This window comes from Botrytis cinerea, chromosome 10, assembly GCF_000143535.2.
Source record: "Botrytis cinerea B05.10 chromosome 10, complete sequence".
In the NCBI taxonomy this organism is placed as follows: Eukaryota; Fungi; Ascomycota; class Leotiomycetes; order Helotiales; family Sclerotiniaceae; genus Botrytis; species Botrytis cinerea.
In genome coordinates this window covers 1,383,532-1,406,419 of record NC_037319.1, presented here as the reverse complement: position 1 = coordinate 1,406,419, position 22,888 = coordinate 1,383,532, and the positions used below count along the sequence as shown (strand labels likewise).

Genomic DNA, 22,888 nt, shown 5'->3' with positions numbered 1-22,888 from the left:
TAAAATGAACAATGGTGTGATAAAAGTCTTGGTCACCATGACCAAGTTGAGCTTGTAGGATTTAGTCTACAGTTAGTTGCGATTAGCTATGATTAGATACTGATACTGCCGGTGCTACTCAGCCTACTACACCCAATTTTCCGAAACTAGAAACACCAGAACCTTAATTCGTAATCACGACACCTTTTTACTCATCGCAAAAAGGAATAACCATGTTGTTAAATCCATTCACGGGAGCAAAAGGAAAAGCTTGTTGCGATGTAATCTTTACTTCTCTTCCTCTGCACTTTATTCACATGCAGAATTCCACTATTGTGTATGGTTCGATGGTCGGCTATCTTGTTTGATTCGTCCATTCTACGTACTCAGATGCTATAATTTAATTAACATCCGACTAGACCTTGCGAACTCATTATTATTGTGCATCTAAATGTGGTAAAGTGATGAGGGGCTCCAATCTATTCAAGCGAGCTGCCTGGCCCATAAGACACGTTTCTTATATCGATCCCTTGCAGATTTCAGCAGGGTATATAAAAATTTCTAGTCTGGATCTAACTTTGGTACCTGATATCCGCTCCAGAGAGAAGGGAGTGAGGAGAAGAAAGAGGAGAACAGAGAACGCCATCTGAGATCCTGAATGCGCGGACAGTTCCGTATTTTGACCTGCAATATGCATCGCAGTTTCATCTACCAAGCTTATGGAACCCCAATTGGATAGATATTGGGAAAAGCCATTGCTTTTGTACATGGAAAGCTTCGTCTTTCTTGCTTCTCCCCCAGAACTATCTTCAAAGGTGCCTAGGTCCTGGTATTTTCGTATCCATTGATCAAAAAATCCTCCGGGTTGATATGGACCCGTGCCCTTCGTTCCCATTGTTTTATTTCTAGAAAACTTGCATCTACTTCGCGCAGTCCCTCAACAATTAGCCTTACGCAATCTGTACAATATTCTAGATCCAACAACCGCGTGGGATCTTGCCCATCACTTTTCGTCTCTTCCTCTTGCTTTGGATGACGATGAAAATTCTACTAGAATTATTATGAGTTCTTCGCGCGCAGTTCATCATTTTGTATCCCCTGAGAAAGAGGTCAATGCCGGCATTTGGTCCCTTTTCGGAGGTGCGACTGTGTGTCTTGTTCTTCGACTTTGGTGCAAGCTAAGGAGGCAAGGCCTTTGGTGGGACGACTATATACTCATACTTTCTTGGGTGAATACACTCTTCTGAGATATCAAGTCACGAACTTCGTTTAGCTAACCATCATGTACTAGGTGGTTCTTCTAACAGCCGACATATTCATTTCCTACGAATTTGCGACTGGATATGTCGTCAAGACTTGGAATGATCGAATGCTGATTCTCGTATCCATATCATCTTGCCTCACTACCGCCGGCCAAACATGGAGCAAATCCGCATTTGCAGTAACTCTTCTAAGGATGACAAATACCTGGCAAAAATTTGTTTGCGTGGCCACTCTCATCATCCTCAACGTCTTCCTCGTCCTCAAAGTCTTTGTAGATTGGTCCAAATACTGTGGTAAATCCGGATACCAGAACTGGTGGAGGATGCCTGGTTTTTGCGTGGATTACCAAGCAGCTCATAACATCAAGGTTGGGGGAAATAGTGGGTGCCAAAATCCGTATGATAAGATTGTCGATCACTAACCTTGCCATCTAGTCTTCAACATTGTGGCGGACTTTATACTGGCTCTATTCCCATGGATGGTCACATGGAAATTGAAAATATCTCTGAAAGAGAAGATCGCTCTTTGCATCACAATGAGTCTTGGGGTTGTGATCGCCATCATCTCAGCTGTAAGAACTGCCTGGATGGAGGATCCAAGTGTCGATGCCTATAATGATTACTATTTTTGTAAGTTTTTAAAGTGACATCATCTCTACCCTCTTCTTCAAATTCCTTGCCCTATTCATATCCATACAACCTCCACGCCCCCAGTCTAACAAATCACCAGGGCGCCAAGGACTGTCTATGGTCTGGTATTCCGCCGAGGTCGCTGGCACCATAATCGTGCAATCCATCCCGCTGATGCGACCACTCGTAAATGACATGCACACCTCTCTCGCCTCCAGAAAGCTAGGATCTGGTGCCGACGGCAAAAGCTACGGTCCAGGAAAATCAGCCAAGAGCACGAACCGACGAACGCTCACTCTTATATTGCAAGGATGCGACGTAAAAGATGACGAAAATGATTTAGAAGATCAGAAGAGAGTTGACGTTGATCGAATGCATCTAACTCAGGATGAGAATGGGAAGATTGTACTTAGGAGGAGAACCGATTCGGAAGATGCAAACGCGTATCAAAATAGTCGCGTGACGAGTTCAAATAGGAACCTTGAAGAGGAGGAAATAGGATTGACCCAGGATCAAAAGGGCAGGATTGTGATGAGTAGCGAATATCACGCTGATGGGGAATCGATGGAGGATATTCCCGAGTATCGTTCCCACGGAGGATCACTAGAGGAAATTCCCGAATATCATGCACGTGGAGGGCCATTAGAGGAAATTCCCGAGTATCATGCTCATGGAGGGTCGTTGGAGGAGATACCCGAATACGGTACTATTGGAGGCAAGGAACGGATTCCCATGACGGAATTCCATGCTGTCACTTGTTAATATGTATATTTCAAAACCATGTAAATAATCCCACAAAAAAAAAGATGAAAAGGTTCCAAAAATGTATCTTCTATTATAACGATATGTATGAATCTCCAAAATCTCAAGAAAGTTTAAAGGCATTCGCTAATGGTTCTTTATGTGCCGGAACCCGCATTTCCCTATATCCAAATATCTAAACCTCAAGCCCATGATCCTATATATACATCAACACTTCGCCACCCTCTCCTCATACGCTCGCTTTTCCTTCTTCATTACTCTGTCGACCCAATAATAACTCGACAGCGCCCAAATAGCCAAATAAGCAAACAGCACCCCCAACGACAATCCAAACGCATAATGAAATTCTAGCGACCAAATCACCGCGCTCAAACAGCCCAGATAGACGAGGACGCCCGAAATCCACCACAACGTCAGATGTAAAAACATCCTTCGAAACCCTGGCGATGAATCATATCGTGCATTATATCGCACTCGAAACTCTCGATCCTGCAATCCATCCACCGCGATGAAATCTTCCGCCGCATAGTATATAAATGGACGCATGGGCGAACCCCGCGCGTGAGAATTGATACCGATAGGAATCTTAAACGGGATAAGTGAGATCACCATGACGATACCGAGGAAACTCATCAGGAAGCCCGGAGAATAGAGATACAGTTCCGGAATCTCGAGTTCGCTTCCCACCACAAATGGGATGAGCGCCATCAGCATCGAAACACCGTATACCCAAGACGTGGCATCCAATTCCCATTTGGATCTCGAGAGCAGCGGGGCACAGAGATCACGATACTTGAGAAGTCGTGCGACGCGCACGATCAGGATGTAGAGTTCGCCGAATCCGAAACAGATGATGGCATAGCCGAGAATGTCTTTGTCGTATTCTGGTTTTTCGAGCGGACATTCGTTTTTGGGATATGCTTCGCAAGCTTTGGCCCAGCGGGAGCGGTGGATGTCGAACCAGACGTAGTATATTATGCATGGGAAGACGATGTCGGATAGGAGGATAACGGCCGGTCCAATGGTGATTGAGAGGTGATCTGTTGGTTTCGGATTTTTTTGTGCCAGTTTTTCATAAGGCGGAGGTGCTGCAAGAGCGTTGCTTGCGTTGTCAGAATCTGAAGCGAGAGCCTGTGTAGCGTTGAAGATGGCATTTCCATTGTCTACGGTTTCGGCCGGAAGGTATGCTGGTATTTCTTCAATAGTATTATTGTGCGGATCGATGACGTTGATACTAGGTGCCTCGTTTGTGTGTTCCGCACCCCCAACTGCTCCATTCAGAGTAACATTCGCACTTGAACCTGGAGTTAAAGGTCTTCCTTCTTCTTTCTTTTCGGCTTCGTTGACGACCGGCGGGATTTCGCTATGATTCTGACCAACTCCTATAACTGGTAACTGCGGAGCTCCGCCCTCACCAGCTCCCGCTGTTGTAGAAGACATGGATATATATATATTTATATTTGTATGTGCAGGGAGGTGATACTGCTGATGTTCAGAAAAAGTACATTCCTGAAATGTTATTGAATGGGGAAGTACTCTTAATGATCTGGGGTTTCTGAACCTTCGAGAAAGATCAGACAGCACGTTTTACGAAGGCAAAGAGCTGTCTTGTTTCATATAGGTAGGATTTCAAGAGCGCTTGAAGAAGCTAGAGTACGCTAGTGCTCCTGAGGCGTTTCAACGTGTAAAAGGCCTTTAGCTATGTGCAATGGTACAATAGGCTATGCTGGCTTCAGATTAATACGATGGTCGTAAGCCTTTTGCGGCGTAAGTAAGAGAAAGGAAAAGCAGCCGTGGGATGAGGCAAAGGAGGGAATCATGATGGTTGAGATCTTATGGTGCCTTCTAACATCAACAACAGTGGGGATATTCAAAGAAAATCGATCAAACATCGCTAGTCATCATGTGAGAATTTTGTTTGGGAATCAAAATGGCATTCTAGAATCAGGTACCAAGCGCGGTAGGAGATGAAACCGAAGTATACGCCGAAGCTTCCATCCAAGATTCCATCCAAAAGATACCTAGCCCTATAATAGTATTGATGAACTGCACTGCTTGACTCGGATATTACGTCTGAGCAACGTTTTGAGAATTAATCTGCACTTTCAAAAAGATTCTGTTGAGTCTGTTCACCAACTTGTGGAAAAAAGTTTAAAATTTATTGCCGTTGGAGGTTTTGCGCTGATATATGTAAGTGGTTTCACGACTCGCGAGCCGGTTTAATACTCTCCAATCAACCCGATAACCCACTTCGCGCATCTATATAATGCAGGGTCACTGCGGCTACTATAATAGTGCCCTAAATGCGGCATCGGGCTTCTTGATCAATGTCCTGCAAAACTGATATTCTCCAGTTAGATTGCATTGTGCAGATTATAAAATTGGACCGGAAGAGGGATGCACAAACTCAAATTATTTAATTCGCCCCTTTTCCGCCCGGCCCGCTTCGTACCATTCATTCGGAGAATTTGCGAAAATCCAATCGATTAAATTACGAGCCATTTCCTGGCTATGACATTTGCCAATTTCTTATTACCTGTGACCATACAAAGAATTTTGAGATTGTATGCAGTATCAATTTCAATATCTTCTCGTGAGCTCTCCTGGTCGTCGGCCTCTTTCAGTACACGAAGGTAGTATTTTATCGCAAGGTGCGAGACACCAAGCATATGATAAACTCTGGCCAAATTATAATGAGCCTCCTGACGTTCCTCGAGAATGGTTGACTGTATGCGTGAGTTATAATAATCGAAAAGGAACGTCAGACCTTGAAGGATCATGAATTGTCTGTTATCTGCTTGTCTCTTGAGCGAGTGATGAACGTAAGCAAGGCCTATGTTCAGATTTATTATAGCGTTGTTTGGATCAAGTGCATAAGCTCTCAGGAAATAGTCTACGATTTATTTCGTTAGCAGAATGATCTGTCCAATATATCAATTTGGGTTGAAGTACTTAAAGAGTAGGCATAACTTGTTCCCGAGTAAAGGATATGGCCGTATAACATTAGGAGAGCGACGTCCATATCATCGTTAAGGATTGGTTTTCCGTCCTTGTCCTGCGATGTGTAGCCAGCTTTCTCTGCATAGCCTCTTTGACGACGAGATTTATCGACGAGATTGAAATCCATGGCCTTGACTTGACGAAGCATATACTTTTGTTCGGGGCCTGAACAATACCACGAGACTGGCGATTGACACAACCTCGCAATGGCTGCGTACATTCTGTAAGAATCTGTGGTGAATTGATATTCTCTCATAAAATATCTCGCCACTCTGATACACATTTCCTCGTCATTACAGAGTAAAGCACAAGCTGTATAGCAATTAGTAAGAATGTTAACTTCTCAAAAACCTATCAACTTACTGCCCCAGCATACATGAATCAAGAACATATCCTCGCGCTTATGATAGAAGACAATGGCGTCCCTAGCAGATTCGCAAATCTCATATGACTCTCGATCATGCCCGTCCTTCGCGAGACATATTGCATACTCGAGAAATATATCTAGCCAAGAGCTGAACGAGATACCCCGATAATCAGCTGGAATACTAGCAGATGAAGCACTAGTCCTGTCTTCGGCATCGGCTCCGAGTTCTAAAAGCGTCAATAATTTGTAAGTAGAGTCAAGGGATGGGAAGCGTTCTCTTACTTTTTGATAATCGATCAGCCATCTCCGTCAAATCAGTCTCCAGTTTTGTCTCCGCTTGAAATTTATCATCGTGAGTATAACCCAAGAATTTGACATATTTATCCCAAGGATAAAATGTTTTGAAGGCTCGAAAATCATCAATAAGATCTTCAGCAGCCTCCATCCACTTGTAGGTTGCCGTTGGATCCCCAGCTCTCATCTGTTCAAGTTCTGTTTTCATAATAGAATATTGGTCCTGTAGATGTTCCGCTCTGGCGGCCTCTTCCTTCTTCCTTTCGGCCGGATTAAGGAGCCTGCGTGGCGCATAACGAGACTGTCCTCTCCGAATGCCAGGGAATGATGTATGTTTCCTACGTGTCTTCTTAGAAGGCGCAGGGTCGGAGGATCCTGTTCCAAATGATGGGTTCTCATTTTGACGTTGTGTTCGTCGAATTGCTATGATTTCATTTACATACATGAAAGACTGGTCCTTTTCGTTTAGTCTTTCATAAAGTTTAGCGAGCTCCATCCTTGCTGGAATGTTGTCCACCTCCATTTGTACTGCATTTTGAAAGCAGAGTTCGGCCTCTTGGTCAGACTTTTCACCAAGCCAGCACTTACCCATCTTGAATTGCAGCGAAGAACCTTCGGAACCAACGCCTGGTGCCAATGGTAAATAGTAATCCAAAGCATCCTTGTTATAGCCCTTTTCGGCCAAAGTATCAGCGACTTCTTCAAAAAGGTGAGGAAATTCTTCAATAAGACCTTGGCCATTATAGTCAGAGGTTTTAAGATAACTAAAATGACGCTGGGTATGTTAGAAACACTTTTACATGAGGGAGAGTGAGCTGGCTTACCATAGCCTCTGTGTAATGACCGAGGAATAATCGGTATAGTCCAAGTTTGACTCGTAGCTCGACGGGCAAGCCTGGACCATATGTGTCTAATGGAAATGTCTTGGCATCAAATTGGGAACATTCAGATCTTCTAATATGATCATCGTCCCATTCTCGATCATCATCAACGAATTGGTCCCAAAAATCCTCTTCACCTCTTCCAACTAGCCAACGGGCTACCGACCTGAGCTCTTTGATACCTTCGGTGTATTTTTCCATCAGCCCAAAAAGTTCGACATATGCATAGGCATCTGTCCAGCCAAAGGGTGTGTCAATTTCTACATCGGCTTTCTTGAATTTATCGAGGGTTCTTGTGTAAAGTTTCATGGCGACTTCTACCTGCCCTCGATCAACGTAAATGGACGCTAATGTTTGAATAACTTCCGTATCGAACGGGCAACGCTTAAGAATAATCTCATATTCTTTGGCCGCGTGACTAAGGTTCCTTCGCTCAAGCATGAGAGAAGCTTTGATTCTCCGAGCCTCCAGATCTTGTGAATCTGCTCTAAGTATCTGCTGAGCAGCGTATTGCGCAGAGATAAGAAACTCTGATCTTAGATCGCCCGTCTCATTCAAAGCAAAATTCAAGGCAGCATACCAAGCACCGGGATGTTTCGGCCTCCAAGTCGCAGCAACCATCAGAGCCTTGACAGCCGAATTGTACTCGCCTAATTCCTTGAAGCAAGCGGATAGTAAAGTCCATGCTTCGTAAGTCTCTGCATTAATTCGAACAATTTCTGCAGCTATATCTCTAGCTTCTTCACAACGCCCATTCAAGAATGCATGATTGGCTTGACCTAACCGTAACTTGATATCACCAGTTGGCTCCGCTGCTTTCCGTGGACCTCTAATACCCGGTCTACGACCTCTGCCTCCCTTGGCACCGCGCTTTTTGCCTTTCTTTCGGCCAGTGGGAGCTTCATCGGAGTCATCATCACTATCCAAGTGTCTAGCCTGACGCACCTCATTTTGCATCTTACGAATCCCTTTACCAAATTCCCGATAATCAGGATCAGAGTCATCTGAATCACCACTATAACAATGTTAAACAAGTTGCCAACATACGCTCTTCTCCCAAACTAGACTTACCCAAAATCCATATCTAGAATATCATCCACACCCTCCACCTGCTCTCGTCTCTGGTTTCTCTGCTCCGTACTTGCTGCCGCAAATTCGGCCCTTGCATTGTCCAGGCTATGAACACCGGTGTCTTGCGCTGGGGTTGAAGCATGAGTAGGCCATATTAAATTTTGACTTTGGCTTGCTTCTGGATCCGGGTATTGGTGACCTTGACCAGTGAAAGCATGAGCCGGTGATATGTCATGAGAGTAACCAGACATTTTGTCGGATATTCTAAAGATATCGATGTCTCTCACAGGCTGTATTAATTCTCAGACTTTTCATCTAGGATTTATTGGCTTTTGTGGTTATCATGCGCAACCTCAGCTGCTTAAGTTGTAATGAATGTGTATATTTCTCTCTCAAAAAGCATTCAAGGAACCCATCTTCTCGAGAAATCTGAAATGGTTGAAATAGAATCTAGAGCTTCCCGTAGGTGCTCAAATGTAGCGCTGTAAGAAATAGAAAGGTAGTCTTGAGTAAATGTTTGGATAGAAAAGTATGTCGCTCTTTTTATTTCGACGGAAGGAACAATAGTAACAAGATCTAGAAGTTTAATATCTCAGCCTTGCATAAGGCTGATGAAATATCATAGACCGCCTTCCTTAAAAGATAAAAATTTCCCCCGCCTAAATCTCGTTCAGCCCCGCGAAAGAATGAGATGTGTACAAATTTGTGATAAGAAAAAGTCATTGATTGTCGCAAAATACAACATAGCGAATGAGTCTCTGAACACAATTCTTCAACCTTCCTTAATCAAACAGAACCCTATTCATAAAATGCCCTCCACCACTTCTCCTACCACTTCCCTCCCGCCCAATTCCGCCCTCCAGAATCTCCTGAACACCCAAACACCCACCACCGTCGAAACCACCCACCCCGCCTACCTCCACCATCTTGCAACCACCATTCTCCAAAACCTGCAACTCCAACACGACTGGACCTCGCTCACAATCCATACGCACTCCCCTCTAACCTCGCACCGTCTTCCTCGTCCTCTAATCTCCGGATTGCCACCCCGACGCGCCTACATCCACCCCGACGAGCAAGTCGCCATTCTCAAAGCCGAGCATTCTTCTGGAGAAACCATTGCGCAATTGCCCGAGCGCGAATGGGTCTTACCTACGCACCTTGAGGAAAAATGGAGTTTGGCACGCTTTGCAGAGGTGTTTGACGCGGTGGGAACTGTGCCTCCTGGGTCTGGAGCTGAGGGAAGGGAAGGTTCTCAAGAGGATGGCGAGGAGATTGTGGGAGGAAAATGGCAGGGAGAAAATAGACAGAAGAGGATACTTTTGGCGACGTTGCATGATGATAGTACGATCGTGTATTATATCATGCATGATGGAATTGTGAAGCCTCGACAGAATTGAAGGCGGTTTGAGTGGATTACTATTCCAGGAGTCATCTCAACATCCGAATGACTCGGATGGTTAGGTGTCATGGAATGATGAACAACAGAGCTGCCTTACAACTTTTGGTTCGCAGAATTTTCCAACAACTCGGCCGAAGTCTTTGAATCTCGATTATTGCACTGCAGATTTGTTGTCAGCATGAAGAGCTCACTCGCAAATAAGATGACCTGACAATCGAACAATTTCAATGCGCTGAAATGTTAGGTGTTATATCTAAAGCATAACCTTCGCAATTCGACCCTACCAACCCTGCCGAGATCATCATATCATATACAAAGTATACACCGAGAAGACACTGCATGGAAGCCCTTAAAAAAAGGATATGCTCCACGATTTGAAAGGAATTCCTTGTGGTTAAATCACAGAAGCTGGAGACGTTCCGATCATTCTGTGGGATCCTGGAGGAGGTAGATCGGACATCGCATGTTGAAGGGAGGCACGCAATTCTCAAATACGGATAGATATACTGGTACCACTATACAACCATCGGAAGCACTTTTGACATGCTCATTACATCATACACCTAGTACTTTATAAATCGGAGGACAAGCTCCTTCCGCTCCGAATCCTCAATCGCGAGCCTGCGTGGCAGTCGAAACATCTTCAGCATAACCTTTACTCTGGTTACCTTTCCTCCTCTGCCAAATCTGCGGGTAGCATCATAAATAGCCGTATCCATAACCTAGCACCCGAAATACATCCCCTAAATAATCATATCATATCGAGTCAGATTAAATCAGATCATTGCATAAATATTCTGTACGTATCTCAAGTAACGACCAATCAGTCTTTCAGGGAAATTGCATGCCTCCTAATACCGTATCCATATCCATATCCATATCCACATCCATATCGCCATTCCCATCCTTCCTTTCTCCCAAATGAAACCCATAGACACTCCCATGATGAAGAAAGGAAAACAAAAAACACCATCTCATCTGTAACGCAAACCCCCGACCCAATAGCATAGCCCGCTCTCGAAACTCTTAACTCCAGACATGTAGTCGCTGTGTGGTCGATCGAGTGTGTTTAAAAGTAAAGGAAATCCTGATGCCGGACTCCATGTTTCCGTTCGCCTTTCATTCTCTACCATCCCACCATTTCCTTCCTCTTTCCTCATCATCTCTCCCTGCAATTTCACGCCCTCCACTAACAAACATTACACAAAAGCTCCGCCTCCAGGATGTATTTTCCCTCCTTGTACTTCTCGCTAGCTTCATACGCCTTGTCGTATTTCCAGCCCACACACTCATTACAGCGCTTACAGGTTATGTCTCTGACGATGTGGCGACCGGTCGTCATGTTTCTTTCTGAGGGGTCGCCTGGGAGGATATTGACAACGGTGCCGAAGAGATACGCTTTTCCGTGTTGGCCGCGGAAATTCTGTGAAGGGTTAGTTTGGGGTGCTGGAAAGGCTGGAGATGCTGGGGGGAGAAGAGGAAGGGGGAGAAGAGCGAGGATGTGATATCATGTGAGGATTGGGAGTTGGGAACTGTGCGGGGAAGGGAGGATGGACATAGGTATAGATACAGATACAGATATAGATATACTGAAGAAGAAACGCATAAGGGAAATAGAAGAAGAGGGAAAAAACGAACCCGTGAAATGATCTCCTCGTGCGTACTCAAATGTGTCTTGCAGCCCTTGCAGCCATATATCTTATTACTGGTTAGGTATGTATTATATGAAAGCCCCATGATTTCGTCTGCGACGGTATCTTTCTTCTTTTGTGAGATCTTTTCGTTCTTCTCTATCTTGCGGATCTGTTCGTGGGGGGAAGAGGAAAGTTTGTCAAGATGAGAAGGAGGGGAAGATGGGGGTATTCTCCAGATTTCGAGATTGTGTAGAGACCGAGGTGGGAATTTGATGCTATTCTTCTCTGCGAGCGACGAGTCAAGTTGGATTTAGGATGCAGAGAATCAATACGTGTAGAGGCGACGCAAATGCAGATAGAGATCGTATTTGGATCTGGATTTGGATTTGGATTTTATCTAGAAGGTTTCCAAAGCGGTCGGGTCCCGTCAGGCTTTGTTGTTTCTCGTCTTGGGTCGGAAATTACGTCAGGCGGTATGAACGTGTGTTTGCAGAGTTTCGATATGTGCATAGAATTCCAGAGGAGAAGAAGTCAAGTGTGCAATCCAATAGGTATGGAGGTATTCGCCGTGGAAATAGGTGAGATGGGCAAGTCAAATGTTGACGAGATGTTTGTCGGTTTGCCTGTCGTCAAAAGGCTTTATCGTCTCTTATCGCCTTATCCGAATGGCGGTGCTGGTGGATGGGATCGCGACATATATCGTTTAGCGTGAGGAGTAAAGTGAGATAAGTGAATGGGTGGAAGGATGCATCGGGGAATCAATCGATCAAATGACCTTTGAGCTGTTAATATAGATAGAGAAACACGAGCTAATGAATTAATTGGCTTTTGTATAAATCAGCTGAGTGATCCATCAATGACAGATGTTTGAGCATTTTTCCGAATGTTTGAGACCCTATCATTTATTTCTTTTACAATCATTTATTACATGCATATTAATATTAAATCATCTAGACGTTTCCTCGCTACACCCCTCATTCTGGGCGGTGATTAGATTAACAAGGGGGATGCAACCTCACTCTAAATTTCCAACACTCATAACCAAGCAAAGGATTGGGAAGTAAACAATCCAGTTCTCCAATAAAAGTCCTAACTAGTTTCTCGAGATTTCTCACAACATATACAGGCTCTTAGAACATCGCAGCACAAAGATTACAATGATGTATGAATGATGATTCGTCTAATCATATATGCATTCCGACTACGCTCACTAGCTACACAAGCTCACCAGAACCATGATCCCAATATCGAGCTAAATCAAATTCGTCGATTCCAACCCACGGTTATTCCATCAACCCCTAAGCTAAAATATACAATGAAGATCTACTTTCGTTTCCAAGCCACACCCATACCCATACTCCCGTGCACCGGTATTCCCTCCTACCAGGAGAAAGCTTCTTCCACAAAATCAATATTTCCGTTATACTGATGTTTTCTCACTGCGCTCCTCACGTCGTCACTCAACGCACCACTTCCACACACCGATACTCCCATCGCTCCTACTTGATTTTCCATTTCAATTTCCATCAGCGTCTCAATGTTTGGTCTACCAGGGAACATCTGTACGGTAGCCGATGGACTGTGAATTTCCTTTGTCGATCTTGGTCTACTGACGAATAACATAATTCTCAAAACTTCGCGACGTTTATCCATTGCGAGAATGGACGTCATCCATGGTCTAATCCATTCAAGATGTTCTGGCGATTGAATGGTCCAGACGAGAACAATTTTTCGGGCTGCGACAGTTCCATTTGCGTAGCCGGCAACGAGATCTCTCACGTGTGGGACTTGATGAGTGATACCGACTCCTCCGGCAAATAACATGACTGTGCCGTAAGAGTGCATCATATGCATTCCTCCGTATGGACCTTCAGCCCAACACTTGGTATAGAGTTTTCCATCTGGGGAAGCCTCGGCTTTCTTGAAAAGCTTCTCAGTAAATCCAGTTCGAGCTCGAATGACAAAGGACATGCTTGTCTTTTGCATAGCGAGGATATCTTGACGGTTCATGGCTAACTTCTCTTCGGATAAATCCTCGGCTTCTTCTGACCAAGCGACTGAGAATGGGTGAGATTGAAATAGTCCCACGGATGGCATGTAAAGATATGCGTGCTGGCCGGGCTTAAACTTCCATGGTCGTGCCATATCAACGGTAACGCGAACGGCATTTCCTGGAAGAGCTTCTACCAATGTTCGAGATCCACCCTTTCCGAAGTTGCGGTATGCAACTGTAAGTACTCTATAGGCGCGTTCAGCAACCCAAAGGATAATGGCTCCCCAGAGAAGTTTTATTTGTGGGAGGTCAGATAACTTCAAGTGGTAATAGATGCCGATGATGACAACAATGACCAGTGCGATGTGAAGATATTTGAAGGTCTCATATGCGGCATGGCGGATAGGCGAGCTGGCCTGGATCATGATCACAACAGCGGCGATCGTGGCCTACGAGTTTTTAGTACAAGTCTCAATAGTTTAGGTTTCAGAGACAACTTACGATAGCACCATACATTAGCATAGAACTTTTGCCAATCGCCGCCCAAACGGCAGACCAACCAGAGGCATAAACCTTGGAAGCAGCCCAAGCAGCAACATGGGCAATCATTTGAAGAGTTACGATTCTTCCAGTCCATCTGTGCAAAAGGTTGAAAGTATCAAAAGAACAGTTGAGCCAGTTGATCAAAGGATTGTTTCGGGCAGCCATAATGAAGAGGGGGATCTAAAAGATAATTAACACGTGATGGATATATCAACCCATCATTCTTCAAACCTACCATGTTAACGACGGCAAGGATACCGGTTCTATTCCTAAGTTGCTGCGCTACGGTAGCATATGACTGATCCCAGGTAATGCTAACAACACAGAAAGCAATGTTCGTTCCGAAATAAGCCAAGAGGAAGGCAAGTTGAAATCTGGTAGGCAGAGTACCAACGTTGATGGCTCTTCCCATTTGGATTTCCCTGTTATGTCTCTTGCTAAAGACAGGAGCATAAAGAACATGCTTCTTGAACTTCGCAAAACCGGAAGAAGGAACAGCGAAATATCTTTGCGTTTCGTTGTTGAGGGATGCCATGGTTCGAATGTATTTGACAGACTCCAAGACGACTCTCCAAACAACCATACCACCGATCAAAGACGCAAGAACAATAAAAATGTAATCATGAAAATCCTGGTTGAACATTGATGCTTTGGCTTTGATAGCCGCAGCGGCAGCGGCAGCAGCCTTTGCGGCGGGGGTGGTTGCTGTTGTTGAGGAACTTCCTGATGGTGCTTCACCAGCCACTATTTTGCCCATGGCGAGAACCGCCACAAATATCGAAGAGGAAAACATAATTGTGAAGAATATCTAAGGGATCTAGGCGTTGTATTTAGAGTATTCAGATCGACCTGATAAAGTATGTGATGATCGATCGATAGATGAGGTTTAATATACAACCCAGACCAGCATGAGGTGTAAAGTTGGAATGTCGAGGGGTGCCTTCGTTTGTAGTAGACGATCTTGCGTCGTTAGATATTTCGTAGGTGAATGAGCGAGCGGAGTAGGCGATAGATTCCGTGAATAACCAGATTCAAGACAAAAAAGGATCGATCGTCAAGAGTATCGAAATATCGAAAGATAGAAGGAAGGTAAAGTATGTTGAAGGAATGTAAATGAACAAAAAATGTTCAAAAAAGGCGTTATCCAGACGTCGATGAAGAAAAGATGTGTGTGTAAAAGGTAAAAGCTGAGAATAAGAAATCTAGAGAAGTCAAATTTGTGGAGGTGGTGGGAAGGAGATTGGAAATGAATAAAATGTTTTAAGTCTTGGCTTTTTCTTCGGAATGCCATTCCTAGTGAAATGGATGGGTACGATGGGTACATACCTTTCCTCTTGGATATGCACCGCGGGGAAAAATAAATGAATTTTATTTATTAACCCTGGGCGCTTCGAATAGAAAATATAAGATGTATTGATATTGGTAGGGTAGCGGGCAGCGGTAGATGTAGTGTGCCAGTGGGAATATCTAGTCAAAATAAGACAACCTTCTAGACAGAGTAGTCGAATCGAAATTGAGGGATTGAATAAGGAAAATAGAATCTAATTGCAGGAAAAACCAGCAGACAATAACTTCGGAGAAGGCGAAGATGAAGGATATCTCTAGATATGTACCGAGTAAGTTACAATGCCTAGATACTCTCTCTCTCTCTCTCTCTCTTTCTGTCTCTTTTCTTTTGTTACTAGCCAGGAGACCAGGGCGAAACGGAACTCAATATATCAAAAACCTAACCTTACAAACTCTTCTCTTCGACGTATAGAAAGAAGCTGGGAATTCACAATTCGAAATTGAACCATGGATGGATGGGTTACGTATGTAGAGTTTAGCAAGGATCAAAGCTGTGTTTGCCTCTTCCAATGTATGTTCAGGATTGGATGATGTGTGGACGGGGATTAACACACGCAGTACACTTCTCGTTTGGGCTACCGCTGCAAGGTACAGAAATTCTATGTCGATAGGCCTTGGCGACCTTGCAGAATTGAATTAGGTACAGTAGGTGTAACTTGTCTTGTGTATGGGGTCGATGATGATAGGGTTCTTGTGTCAAATCATGTTCTTCCTTTTGCCTTGAGAGTGTGTAAAGTTGTGAAAAGGGGAAAGTTGAAGCGAATATCATGCACACAGAAGGATAGTAAGAGGGCGATGAATGGAAAAATTATGGGGACGATGGATTGAGAATCACCTACAGCCCGCGATTGTCACAAAGATTAGCCTATCGTCTCATCTTTGATCGTGTCGTGGATACATACTTGGGTCTTGGTATGGGTCTACTATTAGGCTGCTTGTGGACGGTTCTTAAGGTAGAGAGGAATGGCCTTGGTCAGAAGATGGTGTGCATACGTATTTTGATGTAGCAAGTCTGAGGCTTCCTACCTGGCGATCGTGGACGGAATGGGCGAGAGACGGTTGAAGGTCTGATAGCTGGTCTCATGTCTAGATAGTAGACGATAGATAATGACAATGGCGAGAACGACTCAGTGGACATTGGATTTCTCGGCATAATTGTCGTGCTCTATTGTTGTTCACGATACACAGAATGTCGCGGGTATGGCAAGAAATTTCAACATGCAGATTTATATTGATTAATAGATGAATTGGTAGTATTGTATGTTCCCAAGTGTTGTGATACTTTGATAGGATGCAAGTGCCGAAGAGGGGGTGGTGACACAGGATCGATGGGATGGCAGTCATTTCTGTTGTTCGTTTCAATAGTCTCGAATTAGCTATCATGGTAGATGACGAAGTTGGCATTATCTGTGCCCAAGTAGACCCTTCATCTGTGGCTTAGTAGGTGTATTTATTGGCTGTCTACAACCACATCTCCCTACCGTGTTTACCTACAAACGAAAGGTCTTCAACTTCCTGGCGACCACTCAAAGAAGATTGAGAGAAAGGTTAGCAACACATACAGAGTAGATACTGATTGGCTCAAAAGAGTTCGTAGATCGGGGGGTATAATCCGATCAAGTAGATGTGGAGATTTTGCGTTGCGTTTGGCGTTTCAGAATTTCATAAATATATGCAGAAGCGAAAGGGGAAGAGAAGGACGTGCTCAGAACAGGGGTTCGGTACCGAAAATTAAGGGAGTCAGCAGTCAAACAAAAAAGAATGTATCTAGAGAGGGTGTGTAGCTGAAGAGGAAGAATAAGCAATCGTCGCAGTAAGAACTTTCTTATTAAGCCCCTCCATTGGATAGATAATTCTTCAAGTAGAGAGGCACAATACATGGTAGTGTCCCAGCGATATTACTCTGTGAAAGAATGGTACCCTATTAGATTAGCTCATGCTGGCCCTAATGTTGGTGGATTACCAGCTTGGCGATGATGAGGATTAAACATCCCGAATGGTCCCTTGCAGTCTCCAAAGATTGCAGGTTGACAAATTACATCAGTAGAGTATCTCTCAGCGCCAAGAGTATCCTCCAGGATTTCGTGGGAATATCGCGATGGAGGCCAGAAAAGGCTATCCGTAGGATGAGCCCCTACATAGCCTTGTAGGTCGTCTGTACGATACGTCTGTCGAAGAAAAGATCTAGAGTCCAGAATTCGAGAGTTGGTGATGCAATAAATAGTCGTGATAACCATTCAGGTGGTGAACGGGTCGGTCCATCGTCCTTACAATGTACATAACGGTAGTACCATACCAACAATTAGCTTTAAGAGATCATAATCTTTTCGCGCATACATTAATGCTCAAATTCTAGATCACCAATAATGCACGCCAATCTTTACAATTTCGCAATCACGCATAAAAGTTTCCTTCCTCCAGAAACCTTCATGTACCACCGCATACGAAAACCCTAATTGCCTCTTCCTCTGCCCCCTTCATAGAAAATTAGAAATCCCTACGGACTCACAAGTCACCAGGCAAAACAAACGACTAATCGCCGATACATAGTAGCATCGCATTGCAAAGATCCTTTCGTTCTGTAAGCCTCACTGCGATTAGACATCATTCCATATTTATATATTTGTAATCCAGTCGAACAGGTCAGCTTGCAACTCCCATGAGATCATCTAAGCCATCTGTGCTATCAACGATGCATCGCAGCACGATCTACAAAACAACAGAAGCCAAAAGTAAAACATTACTGCTTCCCAAACTTCCACAATACATCATTCATCGTATACTAAGTTTCCTTTCTAGAAATTAACATGCAGCAGCTGCAGCAGTGCATGCTCCAAAAGGCAACACACACCGTAAACAAACAAACAAGCACCACATCTGAACTCATTTAGGAATCTCATTTCGAACCCTAACTCCGTGAAGCCAGGGAAGTCCATACAACGACCCTGTCAACATGTTTCAGCAAAATGAAATTTTATTCCTTGTCGACGATATCATCACATATCCTTATCCCAACGCAATACGAACTGTAAAATCTTGAAATTTAATATATTTGAATTTCGTCCGTACCTAGGTGCTGGGTAGGTAAACGTTCTCGAACTCTGCACTCCGTGCGGAGTTCTTTTTCTCCGTCGAAAACATATCATGTGTGTAGTCTAGGTCAACATAACAACAACAGCAACAAGTATTTTACTACCTACCTACCTACCTACCTGTACATACGATATAAGCATGTAAATTGACATACTCTTCTGCCCATCGGTCCCGAAAGCAAGTATGACCTCCAATATCCCGTGACAAGGAAAACTCCTCCCTACCTTCATATGGATGAAACCTGCTCTCCAACATCCACCCATCAAATAAACAATACTCTCATCCTTCCCCCTCCACAAACCCCGACACTCCCACCGTTTTTACTTCCCAAGCCAACATGACAGCAATGACAAATGACAAGCGCTGCAGTCCTTGCCGTCTCAAGCCCTAGTCTGAATTTGACATGTACATTCCACTCTACTTCGTACAAAAAGGTAAGCATTCAGCAACTGCGCAGTACAATACATCATCAATGCTCAGTGGTAAATCAAGTTCCGTATACCAAGATTCGATAGCGTCTGCATGGATACCGTATCGAGCGGAGGCTGTGGAGCGCTCGCAGTTTCCTTTCATAATTACATACCTGCTGGAGACAATAATGGAGACAGCGAAACGGATAATGGATACATGGCTAGAAATAGAACATAACACTGGGGCAACTTACAAAAATACTCCATTAGCGTATAAGGCAGCTGTATTTCGAGAGTGGATTGAAGAGGTCCTAGAATACCTACACGCTCTGTGATTCAATTTTTACGGAAACAAAGATGGGAGAGATTTCCATATTAAATATATCTCGGAGCAGGTCGCCCGCTCACCACTCATAATATTAGCGGAAGAAGTCCCGAAAGAGCCTCCTCTGCATCGATAAATAGGTTATATACTAGATGAGAGATGTATGCAGCATGATGTATCAATTCAGCTCACGAATTCACAGACAGATGACGAAAAAAGCCTTCCTATGTATTGCATAGGCTTGTACTAGAGTATTACAATATGCCAGAAAATAGTTGTGTTTCCAACATTGACATTGAAACATCCAAATCGCAAATATCCTTCGAGGCTCCAGCCAAAGTTACGCTTTGTCAAATGACGCGTAACGCATTCCTTAACACCAATTGTACACAAGATAAACTGAGCATAGTACCCAAATCACGATGATCTTTCTGATCATTAAAGATCAGGTAAATCCAACCGTCCATATCCACGTGCGCCAAGCCCCCTCAGACATCTATGCTTTCATGCCCCCCTACGCATGCGAATATTTTTTCATACATCAATCGTCGCATCGTCGTCCCATGGAGGATTCGTATTGTCTTTTGGCAACAATACCCGTGTTCTAGCAATCTGATGATCTAATTGCAAAATGATCGTCTCATTATATGCAGAGCATGAACGTTGCTGATGTCACAGCTTCTTCCATTGAAACTCCACGATACACTTTCTCCAAAACTCCTTAATAGTTAATAAATTGGTAAGAGTAGTCACCGTCTGCTCTGTTGTTCCGTCAATCCATAGTCATTGCATGAAACATCATCGTCTCGAGAGGCAATAATTCCCCATTTAGCTATATAGAGATATAGCCGATGTGTATGCCATCTCACATACCCAATTCATCCTCACTGAGTGACGATTGCCCTCTGGTGGGTAAATTCTCTTTTTGTCGCTTCGAATTGACTGATTTTGATCGACCTCGAGGTGCCGCGTTTCCGAGATCTTTCAAAACACGACGGTTTTCTGATGATCCATGGTTGAAGCTGAGCTCATCATCACTGCTATTGTTGTGGGAGGTGCCTAAGGATGCGGCGTTCCCTCTGCGTGTTCCCATTTGAGTTCCTGGTGGTGCTTTCATTTCTGGCTCGGTAGATTGTTCATGCTCATTACCATCACGTTTCCTCTTTGTCCCTCGGCTTAATCGCATAGCGCGTCGTGAACGGACAATTGAAGGCGATTCAAGCTCGACTTCTTCGTTCTCAAAGTCGGTGGTCATGCCTTTGGTTTTTTTGGTATTGGTGGCAGGTGTTGTTGTTACCCAAGAGCTTATACCTTCTTCCCACCTAAAGTTTGTCGATTCACGGTGAGCCTCTGTGCTCGCCGAATCAGGCTTTTTGTGGTCACCTGCATGAAGCTCGCTATCCATAGACTCCGCGTAGTCGAGGTATTTTTGGCCCGGTGTCACTCGTGCGAAGGCAAATGCGCTATCCACTACAATCCCATCCCAGATAGTCCTCGCCTTCAGATCTCTACCTGTGCTCACTTTTTTGAGTCTTCGATGTATATACTGGAGATATTCAAAACCAGAGGTAGAAGCCCCTTTTCCACAACAACGAGCCACTGAAGATAAAAACTTAACAGCCTCGTCGTAGGCAGACAGCGGCTTCTGGACAAATGAAAAAAGAACTTCATCATTTGACTTTGTATTCCCAGCTTCTTTTACACACGTCTCGTACAGAGAGTCGATAATGAAATCTGGGATCTCATCTGCATTAGGCTCAGTCACTAGACATGCCAGGGAAAAAATGGAACATTTGAGAGTAGTTTCCTTATCATTACGCCTAACGGTCTCGAGACAATCTTTCAAAAGCTTGAAATGAGTACCGCTAATGATGGCGAAGTGATCAAACTCCTGTATTTCATGTGCAGTAAAATATCCCAGCGGTGTATCCTTCGCCACCGGCAATTCTCCAGCAGTCTCATTGTCGAGCATGGATTCAGATATTGCCCACTCGTCTTCGTCTTCAAGTTCCTCTCCATCCCTACTAAGGAGTATGATAGATGTAATCGTTGTCAGCACGCTTAACAATGTTGATCTGCATATTTCATAGAAGCTCGTATCCGACGAGGAGTCGGGCAGTGACACGTAGTCTACAAGGCGTGGTAGCACGGCATCCATGAGCATCGTAGCATCTGTTCTCGCATGATTCAATGATAAATCCTGCATCAAACCAGTCCAAACCGGGGCAAATGCTGATGTTGCTACCCATGGGAGCGGAAGGTTCCCACGCTGAATTAACATGGAGAATTGCCGATACACAAACCCTGTACGAACTGTCTTTTCGACGAAGCTACGAAGCGTTGCCAGTGGCCCAGGCAACGCATGATTATGAGCTCTTGGGTTTGGAGCAGGAGACTTATATACTGAAAGTAGACTTGAAAGTAATAGTTCTGCTTCGTCGTAATCTCCTGAATATATACAAAGATCGACGAGTAGTTCACTAAAATTGGGTTCCAAAAGACCTTCCAAGATTGCATCGCAAACAATCTGAACACCATGAGGTCGAACCACATTTCGAAGTTGTTTCCAGCCTCGCCCAGATACTTCAAACTCCCTCTCGAGTCCATAGTAAGTCTCTGTAGAAACATCCCTCTTTTCAATGGCCAAGTAAGAACCTACATTTTTGATCTCACTAGATAGCAGCTTTTCCTCCGTAGTAATATACTTTGGTACTGTTGCAAGGCACATGGATAGCAATGATTTGGGTCCTCTTCTATGATCCTTATGTGTAGTAGAACGTGTTGCCTTTAGTAATGCATCAAGGCCATTATAAATACCTTCAAGAGTTTGAAAGCTAGCAATACTCATGGTAGCCCGCATTTTGTTCAAAATTTGAGCGCTATTACCTGTTGGGCGAGCGCGGATTGGCGCATCCGTAGCTAGAATAGACTTTGGCCTCACCCGCTGGCAATCCTCAGGAACATTCCATATTGGGAGATAGGGTGGGGTGGTTTGTCTCCACGGTGCAGATGGTCTCCATGCTCGATTGAGCACTGGCGTTGGAACTACAATGTCTTCAGTTGGGTACTCCAAGCTCGCATTTGATGGCATGGGGAGAGGAGGCTCTAAGAAGCTGCGATATTGCCCCAGTCCTCTGGCGTCTCTTCTTTTAGAGGTTGATTTCCCGCTGTATCTCATCCCGACCCTCTTTCGAACACCCCATATTGAATCGTCTGATGCCTCGCTGCTGTAATCAGAGAGCGGTTTGCCCTTTTTAGGCTGCGCATTTACACAGTTGACGAAGCTCTGTTTGTTTTTACGCAGAGTTGCAATTCGGGAGTTTAATGGTCGTAATAAACGATTGCATCGAGCCGCAGTCCAATCCTTTTCAGCATCTTGCTCAAGTCGGCCGTGATTCAATGTCGATTCTTTGCGTCGCACTGGAGTGAAAGTGAAACTATTGGAGACGCTTCCCGATCCCATTCCCAGAGGAGCACCCCCTTCCTCCATGACATTAACCTATAGCCTGAATCATTAATTTAACTTAGCCCCCGCCAAAGAAGTGGAGATCAAGCATACTGATTCTTATTGCGTTCGGCGTATTGATTGGACTCTGCGCGATATGGGATAGGACAGAATCGTAGCAAATCACTAAGTTCTATAGAAGAATGCAAGAGGCAATAGCATAGAGAATGGATCTATATCAATACTTAATAGCAAAAGAAATTAGGAATTGTATGCAATAAGAAAGGTAAGGTTGATGCTGTTTGATGTTGATGTTGATGTTTTGCGGAGAGAGAATTGAATGCTCGCCATATGTAGTGAACGAATGCCGATGGTTGTTGCGGTGGTGATGTCAGCAAGGATGGTCACAATACTGGTACGGGCCGGGTTTTTCCGCCCAGTCAACTAAAT

The 22,888-nt window shown here is 44.2% G+C and overlaps 7 protein-coding genes across 7 annotated transcripts; 2 read left to right on the top strand and 5 right to left on the bottom strand.

Annotated features, from left to right (window-relative positions):
• The first annotated feature begins 142 nt into the window (after nt 1-142).
• On the top strand, nt 143-2,691 carry BCIN_10g03700 (hypothetical protein). Its single transcript, XM_024695579.1, has 4 exons — nt 143-1,208; nt 1,271-1,622; nt 1,677-1,871; nt 1,972-2,691. Exons 1-4 carry the CDS (start codon nt 1,041-1,043, stop codon nt 2,631-2,633), a joined length of 1,377 nt encoding a protein of 458 aa, XP_024551373.1. The 5' UTR covers nt 143-1,040; the 3' UTR covers nt 2,634-2,691.
• Nucleotides 2,679-4,528, bottom strand: BCIN_10g03690 (hypothetical protein). Its single transcript, XM_001549955.2, has one exon. It carries the CDS (start codon nt 4,071-4,073, stop codon nt 2,841-2,843), a length of 1,233 nt encoding a protein of 410 aa, XP_001550005.2. The 5' UTR covers nt 4,074-4,528; the 3' UTR covers nt 2,679-2,840.
• A 24-nt stretch (nt 4,529-4,552) lies between these two features.
• On the bottom strand, nt 4,553-8,751 carry Bctfc4. Its single transcript, XM_024695578.1, has 6 exons — nt 8,247-8,751; nt 7,119-8,190; nt 6,283-7,069; nt 5,997-6,227; nt 5,586-5,945; nt 4,553-5,526 (listed from the first exon to the last, which is right to left on the bottom strand). Exons 1-6 carry the CDS (start codon nt 8,495-8,497, stop codon nt 5,120-5,122), a joined length of 3,108 nt encoding a protein of 1,035 aa, XP_024551372.1. The 5' UTR covers nt 8,498-8,751; the 3' UTR covers nt 4,553-5,119.
• A 45-nt stretch (nt 8,752-8,796) lies between these two features.
• On the top strand, nt 8,797-10,417 carry BCIN_10g03670 (hypothetical protein). Its single transcript, XM_001549957.2, has one exon. The coding sequence runs from the start codon at nt 9,056-9,058 to the stop codon at nt 9,644-9,646; it is 591 nt and encodes a 196-aa protein (XP_001550007.1). The 5' UTR covers nt 8,797-9,055; the 3' UTR covers nt 9,647-10,417.
• A 29-nt stretch (nt 10,418-10,446) lies between these two features.
• Nucleotides 10,447-12,065, bottom strand: BCIN_10g03660 (hypothetical protein). Its single transcript, XM_001549958.2, has 2 exons — nt 11,287-12,065; nt 10,447-11,071 (listed from the first exon to the last, which is right to left on the bottom strand). The coding sequence occupies exons 1-2, from the start codon at nt 11,383-11,385 to the stop codon at nt 10,838-10,840; spliced, it is 333 nt and encodes a 110-aa protein (XP_001550008.1). The 5' UTR covers nt 11,386-12,065; the 3' UTR covers nt 10,447-10,837.
• A 105-nt stretch (nt 12,066-12,170) lies between these two features.
• BCIN_10g03650 (hypothetical protein) lies at nt 12,171-15,571 on the bottom strand. Its single transcript, XM_001549959.2, has 3 exons — nt 14,054-15,571; nt 13,777-13,998; nt 12,171-13,724 (listed from the first exon to the last, which is right to left on the bottom strand). The coding sequence occupies exons 1-3, from the start codon at nt 14,609-14,611 to the stop codon at nt 12,663-12,665; spliced, it is 1,842 nt and encodes a 613-aa protein (XP_001550009.1). The 5' UTR covers nt 14,612-15,571; the 3' UTR covers nt 12,171-12,662.
• Nucleotides 15,572-19,026: 3,455 nt separating this feature from the next.
• Nucleotides 19,027-22,764, bottom strand: BCIN_10g03640 (hypothetical protein). The gene is made up of 2 exons (XM_024695577.1): nt 22,553-22,764; nt 19,027-22,499 (listed from the first exon to the last, which is right to left on the bottom strand). The coding sequence occupies exon 2, from the start codon at nt 22,481-22,483 to the stop codon at nt 19,859-19,861; it is 2,625 nt and encodes an 874-aa protein (XP_024551371.1). The 5' UTR covers nt 22,484-22,499; nt 22,553-22,764; the 3' UTR covers nt 19,027-19,858.
• Between the last annotated feature and the right edge of the window lie 124 nt (nt 22,765-22,888).

What these genes read in the sequence shown, in the direction of transcription:
- BCIN_10g03640 (XM_024695577.1), bottom strand. Translation starts at nt 22,483, where the DNA reads ATGGAGGAAGGGGGTGCTCCTCTGGGAATGGGATCGGGAAGCGTCTCC.
- BCIN_10g03650 (XM_001549959.2), bottom strand. Translation starts at nt 14,611, where the DNA reads ATGTTTTCCTCTTCGATATTTGTGGCGGTTCTCGCCATGGGCAAAATA. An exon ending in TCCTTGCCGTCGTTAACATG is followed by an intron (nt 13,999 to 14,053) that starts GTAGGTTTGAAG and finishes ATTATCTTTTAG; the next exon opens with ATCCCCCTCTTCATTATGGC. An exon ending in TGCTAATGTATGGTGCTATC is followed by an intron (nt 13,725 to 13,776) that starts GTAAGTTGTCTC and finishes AAAAACTCGTAG; the next exon opens with GCCACGATCGCCGCTGTTGT.
- BCIN_10g03660 (XM_001549958.2), bottom strand. Translation starts at nt 11,385, where the DNA reads ATGGGGCTTTCATATAATACATACCTAACCAGTAATAAGATATATGGC. An exon ending in ACGAGGAGATCATTTCACGG is followed by an intron (nt 11,072 to 11,286) that starts GTTCGTTTTTTC and finishes AACCCTTCACAG; the next exon opens with AATTTCCGCGGCCAACACGG.
- BCIN_10g03700 (XM_024695579.1), top strand. Translation starts at nt 1,041, where the DNA reads ATGAGTTCTTCGCGCGCAGTTCATCATTTTGTATCCCCTGAGAAAGAG. An exon ending in CATCAAGGTTGGGGGAAATA is followed by an intron (nt 1,623 to 1,676) that starts GTGGGTGCCAAA and finishes CTTGCCATCTAG; the next exon opens with TCTTCAACATTGTGGCGGAC. An exon ending in CTATAATGATTACTATTTTT is followed by an intron (nt 1,872 to 1,971) that starts GTAAGTTTTTAA and finishes ACAAATCACCAG; the next exon opens with GGCGCCAAGGACTGTCTATG.
- BCIN_10g03690 (XM_001549955.2), bottom strand. Translation starts at nt 4,073, where the DNA reads ATGTCTTCTACAACAGCGGGAGCTGGTGAGGGCGGAGCTCCGCAGTTA.
- BCIN_10g03670 (XM_001549957.2), top strand. Translation starts at nt 9,056, where the DNA reads ATGCCCTCCACCACTTCTCCTACCACTTCCCTCCCGCCCAATTCCGCC.
- Bctfc4 (XM_024695578.1), bottom strand. Translation starts at nt 8,497, where the DNA reads ATGTCTGGTTACTCTCATGACATATCACCGGCTCATGCTTTCACTGGT. An exon ending in GGCTGATCGATTATCAAAAA is followed by an intron (nt 6,228 to 6,282) that starts GTAAGAGAACGC and finishes TGACGCTTTTAG; the next exon opens with AACTCGGAGCCGATGCCGAA. An exon ending in GATTCATGTATGCTGGGGCA is followed by an intron (nt 5,946 to 5,996) that starts GTAAGTTGATAG and finishes ATTGCTATACAG; the next exon opens with CTTGTGCTTTACTCTGTAAT.